Source organism: Cherax quadricarinatus, chromosome 52 (genome assembly GCF_038502225.1).
Source record: "Cherax quadricarinatus isolate ZL_2023a chromosome 52, ASM3850222v1, whole genome shotgun sequence".
Classification (NCBI taxonomy): domain Eukaryota; kingdom Metazoa; phylum Arthropoda; class Malacostraca; order Decapoda; family Parastacidae; genus Cherax; species Cherax quadricarinatus.
Window position 1 is genome coordinate 21,693,790 of NC_091343.1, and position 10,682 is coordinate 21,704,471.

At 36.7% G+C, this 10,682-nt stretch overlaps 1 protein-coding gene across 1 annotated transcript; it reads right to left on the bottom strand.

Moving 5' to 3' along the window:
- Window positions 1-231: 231 nt before the first annotated feature.
- Window positions 232-8,567, bottom strand: LOC128696778 (uncharacterized). Its single transcript, XM_070095985.1, has 6 exons — window positions 8,411-8,567; window positions 5,263-5,644; window positions 4,094-4,294; window positions 1,621-1,772; window positions 1,163-1,321; window positions 232-603 (listed from the first exon to the last, which is right to left on the bottom strand). The coding sequence occupies exons 2-6, from the start codon at window positions 5,642-5,644 to the stop codon at window positions 388-390; spliced, it is 1,110 nt and encodes a 369-aa protein (XP_069952086.1). The 5' UTR covers window positions 8,411-8,567; the 3' UTR covers window positions 232-387.
- Window positions 8,568-10,682: the final 2,115 nt, after the last annotated feature.

Sequence of the window (10,682 nt, forward strand, 5' to 3'; positions counted from 1 at the left end):
GGCGGTGCAGCCAGGACTCTCTGATCCTTACATGTCTCAGTATGTCTAACTCCATACCAGAATCTGTCCTCTGTATGAGTATTCTATTGCTGAAATCAGTAAGAGTACTTTTATTCGTTCTCTAATCTCTACTACGATTTCATTAATTGACTGCTATCCACTGTTCATAGTGTAAATAACTGTACATGGTTTAATTGTCAATTCTTGTGGTGGGAAAATAAGCTAAAGCTATCTGTGGGCGTGTATTTTATTCCTCAACTTCAATTGTTGTATTCACTGCGCTGTACTTAGAACTGCTAGGGATTTCAGTCACCATGATAATGATCCAACCATGACACAGGTATATTAAAGCAGGAAATATTTACTTTCGTGTTGAGGTGAAGACAGTCAACAGTACTTCCAGTCTTTGTGTGTTTTTGGACGACACGCCACTGGACACTCGTTTCTGACGCCGTCATTCGCGAACTCTTTCCTGTAGGTCCTCATTCCGACGAAGGTGTCATTGACTCGCTGTGAAGGAAAGGGCAAGGAGCCTGGGAACCTCTCGCAGGTGTAGGAGTCATGAACCAGGACATTTCCACTTGCCCACGGCCACATGTGTTGCTGTCAAGGGTAATGTTGGTTTAAGTTTACAATAAAAACAAGCTTTTTTCTTACCATTGAAAAATTAGTGAATTATAAAGCATTTTTGGGAAGATATGTTGCAATTAACACTAAGAAAGTATCTCATTTGATCATTGACTAAAAATTTGATGTTCACTTCGAATAAAACATTCATTTCTAATGTGTCACATGCACTTTTAGAACATACAAAAACAATTCTAAACATGAGAAAACAATGTTTTTTTGTTGTGGGACCGAGGTGTAGACCTTGCATAAACTTCTGAACACATTGTTACAGTGTCGATTCAGCTGTGGCACTGAACACGTATGGCCACTAGTTCGGTCCATAATACTCCTTACACAATCGTATTTCAATCTCCTCCATACCAACAGTGCCGAGGAAAAGTTTTGAAATACCCACGAAGAATCTAACCTCTTTCAACACTCACTCAACGCCACGACTGTCTCAACCTAGATGAATCTAACCTCCTTCAACACTCACTCAGCGCCACTACTGTCTCAACCTAGGAGAACGAATCTTCGTGTTATTGCTACTCACCGAGAGGACAACCTGGTCGTAGTTCCATTCCCGGGCATTAGTTAGCATGGAATCCCGGACGCTAGTAGCCTTAGAGAGGTACCAGGTGTTGCAGCCTCCCCAGGTACCAGCAAGCATGTTCACCCCATGGTGCTTGTTGTCTCGCATCACATGGAAACACTGCAATATTGTAATTATTAATTATTATTACAATTATTTTTTTAACAAACCGGCCATATACCATCGAGGCAGGGTGACCTAAAAAAAGAAAAACGAATGTTTCTCTTTTCAAATTTAGTAATGTATACAGGAGAAGGGGTTACTAGCCCCTTGCTCCGGGCATATTAGTCGCCTCATACGACTTGCATGGCTTACGGAGAAGAATTCTTCTCCACTTCCCCATGGAGAATTATAATAATAATAATAATTATTATTATTATTATAATGATTCAATCGATTCTAATAATGATGACACTGACCTTGCCTGAGGTGATCCACTGCTGGACCGCGTCCACCTCTCGCTGCAGGATGGGTGAGTCAGCATCCCTGACGATGTACCGGTTCACCAAAGGGTCACCCACCACGCAGAACCTCCAGGTGGTGGGCGTGGAACCCCGCACGTCACCTACACCTACGGTACAGTACACCAGTGAGAGAGAGAGAGAGAGAGAGAGTTACATAAGTGTCGTAATTCAGCATTGTTATTATATTTACCAGTTGGTTCGTAAACTGGGTTTCAAGCCTATCGAATACACTAAGGTCACTCATTACCTTTTCTCAACCAGACAAAATACTTTAATACTTATTTTAGGGATTAGAGTAAACTTTCAGCGTTTATAAGCTGACAGACATATACTTCACGGTGTATAAATATACAATACATTTTCTTTTATTAATTTTAATAATCATATTATAATTATTATATTTGTATTTTTATTAAATTATTATCGTCATTTTCATTATCATATTCAAAAGGAAGCGCAAAATCAGTAATAATAATAATAATAATAATTATAATAATAATAATAATTCATATTAAGCGCTAAAACCACGTGGGTTATTCAGAGCAAGCCGTGGTGGAGGCTTGATCCTCCGTCTGCTGAGCGCCAGACTCAGGTGGAATGGGATCCCGTTAACTTCGATGTAAACACCGTGTCTTAAAAACCCTTCACTAGGATCATGGCCCCACCAGTGACGGAGTACGGAAGCCTGACTCGCTAAAATTAGCGTTGGGTCGTTATCCAACGACGTCATGCGTGGCAGCCATAACCATGACATTATGTTAAATATTCATTCCTAGTACCGTAAAGGGGTGACAGCACTGTGTCTTGAGTTACATCTTCCCGTTGTGAAGCATCTTCAAGATGGCCTATGTTAATCTTGTTTTTTGTTTTAAGTGAAAATAGGGACACAAGCAGTGGTGTTGGTGCTGGTAGTAGCAGTAGTCGTAGTAGTAGTAGCAGAAACACCAGCAGCACCAGCACCAACAGTAGTACTAGCAGTAATAGTCGTATTAGTTTTAGTAGTAACAGTAGCGGAAATAGTCATAATATATATTGCTACAGTAGTATTACTATTAACAGCAGAACCACTGTCGTCTCGATTCAACTATCCTGAATAAAATAATCTTTATGATATTATCAGACAAATATATATCTCTCTGATATTACAAGTCCAGCAGAGGATTCTAACCCATGGTCTCAAGACCATGCAAGCAGAGAATCAGATTCACGGTGCTTAAACAGTAACGATTCACCACAGCTTTAAATAACCAGACAAAACTAAACGTTGTTTCCCAAAGCCAGGTACACCAAAGACTTCATCCATATATATATATATATATATATATATATATATATATATATATATATATATATATATATATATATATATATATATATATATGTCGTGCCGAATAGGCAGAACTTGCGATCTTGGCTTAAATAGCAACGCTCATCTTGCCATATAGGACAAGTGAAAACTTGTGTATGCAATAATTTCGCCAAAATCATTCTGAACCTATCGAAAAAAAATATATTTCATTGTATTTGTTTAATATTAAATTACTGTAAACAAATCTAAAATATATTTAGTTGGGTTACGCTAAAATAAATTGTTCTTGTTATAATAAGGTTAGGTAAGTTTTCTAAGGTTCCTTTGATGCAAAATTAAAATTTTTTACATTAACATTAATGAAAAATATACATCTTTAAACGTATAAAAGAAAATTTCAGAAAGGACTTAATTTTAAATGAGTTCTTGCTAATTGACCAGTTTTACATATTCGGCACCGACATATATATGCAAAACAACCACTGTGAAAGAATAAAGAAATTCCAAGCGCTTTCGTGACTACTCACATTATCAAGGAACTATGAAAGTAAAGCATCCAAGGAAGGTATATAAGGGGTCTGGCCAGCACCTCACTATCAGATCCCACAACAGTTAAACACCTGACGCGCGCCGGCCCAACTGGACACGTCCTTCGCACAACCGTCGCGCGTCAGGTGTTTAACTGTTGTGGGATCTGATAGTGAGGTGTTGGCCAGACCCCTTATATACCTTCCTTGGATGCTTTACTTTCATAGTTCCTTGATAATGTGAGTAGTCACGCTTGGAATTTCTCTATTCTTTCACAGTGGTTGTTTTGCATATTCTGAAATCACCTGTTTACTGTGATCTTATTGCATATATATATATATATATATATATATATATATATATATATATATATATATATATATATATATATATATATATATATATATATATATATATATTCTATGTTGAACAAATATTGAAAAACATTGCAATGAATTCGCTCTTTTTAAATATAAATTGTTTTTTACATTGTCTACCTGCTCCTGTTCTTCTACTAATATCCGTTGCTTTCCTTATTTCATGTAATGTCACTAACTCACAACTGGTAACCTTCCGCCTGTCTGACAGTACCCGTAATGTTCGTGGAATCGCAGAGATCAAGATGGTCGTAGTTACAAGCGAGCCTGCAGGCCCATTCCCTCTGTTGCTCCTGTTTGAGGTCCAGGTGGAGCCGTATCACCCAGCCTGGGTACATTCTGGCTACTTGCGGTATCAGAAGTTCCAACCCTCTGTGATATTCACCGGGAAATTCACCGTATACGGAGTAACTCACTACCTGGAGAGAGAGAGAAAATGGTGTAGTTGGTGTTGGAGGTAGACTTTGTCTCTCTGTCTGTGGTATTTTCGACAGACAGCCAAACGCAGACACAAACAGAAACATACACAGGGAGGAATACACACACACACACACACACACACACACACACACACACACACACACACACACACACACACACACACACACACACACACACACACACACACACAAACACACACACACACACACATACACACACACACACACACACACACACACACACACACACACACACACACACACACACACACACACACACACACACACGACAGGAGAGACAGTGGAGACATGATAACGACATATAAAATACTGAGAGGAATCGACAAGGTGGACAGAGACAGAATGTTCCAGAGATGGGACACAGCAACAAGGGGTCACAGTTGGAAGTTAAAGACTCAGATGAATCACAAGGATGTTAGGAAGTATTTGTTCAGTCACAGAGTAGTGAGGAAGTGGAATAGTTTCGGAAGCGATGTAGTGGAGGCAGAATCCATACACAGCGATAAGAAGAGGTATTATAAAGCTCATGGAGCAGGAAGAGTGAACCAGTAGCGGCCAGTGAAGAGGCGGGGGCCAGGAGCTGTGACCCGACCCCTGCAACCACAACTAGGTGAGTACAATTAGGTGAGTACAGATACACACACACACACACACATACACACACGCCTCTTCAACAAAGTATAGAAAAACGCAACTCGAGTTTATTCATACACAGTTTATCATGTCGTGACCAACACGTTAAAAAGTCGGTCATATTGTCAATAATCCTTACCATTATTTAGGTGAAAAATTTAGAATAAATGATTATTTTTTACGGATAATCATTATTGATACTATTTAATATCACAATCTCATACCGCTGCCAGATTCTTTTTTTAAATAACGCCTACTGTAAGAATCAATGAGCACTGGTCCGTAGGACCTACCTTTTGACCGGGACCTCTTTGCGTGGACCAGGAGCTGCATCTGGACTGGTTCTGGCTCTTACCACTACTTTCTACCCCCTCTACTGCTCGTCGGGCCCCAGTATACGAATTCTTATTCATCAAGAACACCTGGGAGGGACAGCTAGACTTGTCAAGCTGGAGTGTCCGGGTACATCTACATTGATCGAGATTAACCCGTAAGATACAAGTGCTGGCGAAGGGCCAATCCAAAAACGTTGGTACAGTTATGTTCCATAACGAATTGAAGGTCATGATGGCAAACAAGTGAGTATGAATCTTGTTCACGATGACGACGAGGAGAACCAGGAATAACAGCATGAAGGAGACCCTCAACTTCCTGTTGTAGTTGCCCAACATCTGTCAAGGCAAGAAATAGTTCTGTTACCTTATTATTTTAACTGTTAAAAATAACTGTTTGAAATGGGGAATAGTACAGCAACAGCAGTTACCTTAATTTCTTTTTTTCACGAACGTAAATTAGAACATCTGCTGGGACTCTCCTACTTATTACGGGTGCTTTGCGGAAACAAAATAAGATGTAAATTATTTACAGGGAATAAAATATGTAAGCCTGAGCTGGGATGAGGATATCGTCAAGCATTCGAAAATTTATTTAGTAGCAACCCGTCTGTTCCAATGGACGGGAGGAAGAAGCGCAGGGTGTTATTTTAAAGTGTTTTTAAACGAGGCTTGGCTGTTTTGAGAGTAAATATCCCGTAATGGACCCCTTGACGTCACTCATCAACTGCCCTCACTACACCTTAGCAATTTCTCTAATAAGAATTTGCAGCACAGGCAATAGTTATACTTTGTACAATGTGGGGTTTGCAGCATATGTTGTGAACTGTATGTTTGGTGGCCCGGTGAACTGTATGTTGGGTGGCCCGGTGAACTGTATGTTGGGTGGCCCGGTGGCCTGGTGGCTAAAGCTCCCGCTTCACACACGGAGGGCCCGGGTTAGATTCCCGGCGGGTGGAAACATTTCGACACGTTTCCTTACACCTGTTGTCCTGTTCACCTAGCAGCAAATAGGTACCTGGGTGTTAGTCGACTGGTGTGGGTCGCATCCTGGGGGACAAGATTAAGGACCCCAATGGAAATAAGTTAGACAGTCCTCGATGACGCACTGACTTTCTTGGGTTATCCTGGGTGGCTAACCCTCCGGGGTTAAAAATCCGAACGAAATCTTATCTTATCTTATCTTGGCTGTAATAATGCCATTATGTATGGTGTGTTTATTTTCTGTATTGGGGTTGTGATATTTGGAGTTTATTGTTAATATCCAGTATTATGATTCATTTTATTATACTTTTATAACTTCTTGTATTTGTCCAGTGTTTTAAATAAAATATAATATATATATATATATATATATATATATATATATATATATATATATATATATATATATATATATATATATATATATATATATATATATATATATATATATATATATATATATATAAGAATTTGGCTCAAGGATGTCTCTGGTCGAACATTTAAAGATTTCATATTATATGTAATTTGTAATGGCATGACAAACAATATTAAAGATAAGAATGAGCAAAGTATCTGATGATAGATGAAAAACAACAGCGATGAATAATTACCTGAAGTTCGACACGCGATCACCTGACCAACACAGTAAACTTATGAATACATTATATATATATATATATATATATATATATATATATATATATATATATATATATATATATATATATATATATATATATATATATATATATATATATATATATATATATATATATATATATATATATATATATATATATATATATGTCGTGCCGAATAGGCAGAACTTGCGATGTTGGCTTAAATAGCAACGTTCATCTTGCCATATAGGACAAGCGAAAATTTGTGTATGCAATAATTTCGCCAAAATCATTCTGAACCTAACGAAAAAAATATATTTCACTGTGTCTGTTTAGTATTAAGTTATTGTAAACAAATCTAAAATATATTTAGTTGGGTTAGGCTAAAATAATTTGATTTTGTTATAATAAGGTTAGGTAAGTTTTCTAAGATTCTTTTGGTGCAAAATAAAAACTTTTTACATTAACATTAATGAAAAAAATATATCTTTAAACGTCTAAGAGAAAATTTTAGAAAGGACTTAATTTTAAATAAGTTCTTGCTAACTGACCAGTTTTACATATTCGGCACGATATATATATATATATATATATATATATATATATATATATATATGTATTTATATATATATATATGCAATAAGATCACAGTAAACAGGTGATTTCAGAATATGCAAAACAACCACTCTGAAAGAATAGAGAAATTCCAAGCGCTTTCGTTACTACTCACATGATAATGTGAGTAGTCACGAAAGCGCTTGGAATTTCTCTATTCTTTCAGAGTGGTTGTTTTGCTTATATATATACATATATATATATATATATATATATATATATATATATATATATATATATATATATATATATATATATATATATATATATATATATATATATATATATATATATATATATACAGTATATATAATATTTATGTAGCATGTGTGCATATATGTATATATAACGTATCTGTGTCTTTATACAGTATATGAAAATAAGTCTCACGAAAACTGATCATGATTCATTAAGATGGCGGCCACCACAAGGAAAAATACACAAGATCCTCTCAAATGTGGTAACCTGATTCTTTTATAATTTTATTTTTCCTCTTAGGCAGTCCTTCCAGAAGTGTACAGACGTCAATGTTCACTGGCCCTGCCAACCACCTTGAACTTTTTATACAGCTTGCTATTTATTATTTACATTTGCTACACAAGTCGTAGGGAACTTCTACACTCCATTTCGTATACCTTTTAACAATTTATATTTTTATTTTATTTATAAGGGCTAAACTCATAAGGTTCATACAATGCCTCGAAAATGGGAGATAAACAGCCTTGATGAGTGTAGGGAAGCAGCTCCTATTTCCAGGATCATGTGCCGTCATACGTTATCAAAGATATCAATGAAAACACGTTATTGTAGTGCATGAGACTGAAAGGAGAGACCAAAAATATTGCCAGATTGCAAAACAGTTAACATGCACTCATGTTTCACTTACATTACAGGACGGTAGTCCCTCCTTGGATGGTTGCTGTCCCTGGACTGACGAACCAGTGATCTGAGGATCGAATCCTCGTGAACAGGTAGTGTTTCTAACCGAACGAGTGATAATTTGCCCAATTTGAAAACGTCATCAAATGGTAAATGATTTCTGACAGCCTGAGAAAAAGAACACATACATGTATTTAGAGTGATCAAAGTCGAAAGACCGAAACGTTTTCAGTAATATGCATTTGTGTGTCCATTTCTCTCAGTGTAAATGCCTTTATACTAGTATGGCACAAAAAAATTGTTTCACATATATCAACAAAATTTAGTAAAACAAATCTGTCTCTGTTCATTGTAAGCTTCAGCTTTACCTCGTTGGGAAAATGTCTCCTAACCCGGGCTTTTGTAAATTAATAACCAGCTCAGTAGATAAGCATCCGCCTAACATACTGGAGGTAAATTTTCCACCTTGTCAATAATTTAATATATCAAGAGTCAACACTGTCATACGAGGCTTCACTTCATTTTATACCAGACAGTTCAAGCTACTTAACACGAGGCTTAACTTCATTTTATACCAGACAGTTCAAGCTACCTAACACGAGGCTTCACTTCATTTTATACCAGACAGTTCAAGCTACCTAACGCCAGAGGTTTCACGTGTTTTTCTGTTGACAAACTTACTTCTCGTTACCTAAATCTTAATGTATTTTCGAATTAGACAAAAATCACTTCGTGTGACTTGAGTGTTGATAGAGTCATATTTTGTTTTCAGAAATTTTACATGCTTTTCCTCGTTAAAAAGTGTCAGGTCTTTTGTCTTGAGGCTTCTTTTGTTGAACCGCTAAAATCTCACATCTTATAACCTGAGGCTTCGTGTGGCTTTCTGACAAGCTTACATGCTGTTCCTGAAGCTACATGATACCACTGACACACGTCCTGTGACCTGCGGCTTCTGGTAGTTTTCTGTCAAACTCATTTTGTGACCTGAGCCTATTTTTCTACCCAAATCCAGTCTTATTCTGTTCCTGAGACTCCACTTGCCTTTCTGACAAACTCGCGTCTGACAAACGAGGGCGCTGTGACTCTGATGTCAATATTGTTACTCTGTCACTTTGACAACCGTGAAAGGTACAATGCCTGACACTCAAACAAAACTATGTTAAAACTATTTCGTTGTGCTATTGATTGCACTGGTCAATGTGTGTGTGGATAAATCATTGCTTAGACGAGGCTTCACTTAAGAAAGGTGATGGTATTTCTGCTTGTCAAGAAAAAGAAATTAAAATTTCTGCTAATTCGGGTTTCAGCCATATGACGACTCATTCGGTGGGGCTTTTGGTCATGCTACAGAAGCCTTCCGCAAGCTTACCTGACCACGTCGAAAAAAAATAATAAAGTATTTCATTAGATAAGAGTGTATTTACGTTCGACTCAGGTGAGTATCTTAGGATATTTCTCCAACATATTTGTTACCCTCCAGCCGGAGGGCCCCAAGAAAGAAGACAGAAGAAAGAAAATGAACGACATCCCCAACCCGGGGGCCACCGCCGGGTCGTCATCTGGAGAAGACTCGGGCCGGAAGTAGCGGCAAATCCCTAATGAATGAATGAATCCAACATATTTTTCTCGCAGTCTCTGCAAGGTATTACGTAAACACCTACTTTGGTTTCAAAAGGAGTTCTAGGTTTCTTGCTGGTTAAGTTCCCCCCATCTCATTATTAATGAGAAGAGTTTCTTAAGTTTATAAAAAAAAGAAGAATGTCATGAGCTTAATTTAAACGTATGAAACGAAGTGAGCATTAAATCAAAAGCACGTAGAACAAGGTATGCATTTATTATAGAAGACGTTTTACTCGATGAGATCTTTATCAAGTACAGTGGGAGAAAGGACGGTATTAATAGTCTCTATAGCGCTGACAGTGATATACTGAGTACCAGATTATTGCTTATCTCAAACGATACAACTAACTTTTTCGTGCGTTAATAATAAAGTCCACTGTAGTGTTTAGGTGATCCATTATATATATATATATATATATATATATATATATATATATATATATATATATATATATATATATATATATATATATATATATATATATATATATATATATATATGTCGTGCCGAATATGTAAAACTGGTCAATTAGCAAGAACTCATTTAAAATTAAGTCCTTTCTAAAATTTTCTCTTATACGTTTAAAGATATATTTTTTTCATTTATGATAATGTAAAAAATTTTAATTTTGCACCAAAAGAATCTTAGAAAACTTACC

What these genes read in the sequence shown, in the direction of transcription:
- LOC128696778 (XM_070095985.1), bottom strand. Translation starts at nt 5,644, where the DNA reads ATGTTGGGCAACTACAACAGGAAGTTGAGGGTCTCCTTCATGCTGTTA. An exon ending in CGATTCCACGAACATTACGG is followed by an intron (nt 1,773 to 4,093) that starts GTACTGTCAGAC and finishes ACTGTACCGTAG; the next exon opens with GTGTAGGTGACGTGCGGGGT. An exon ending in ACGACCAGGTTGTCCTCTCG is followed by an intron (nt 604 to 1,162) that starts GTGAGTAGCAAT and finishes TACCCTTGACAG; the next exon opens with CAACACATGTGGCCGTGGGC.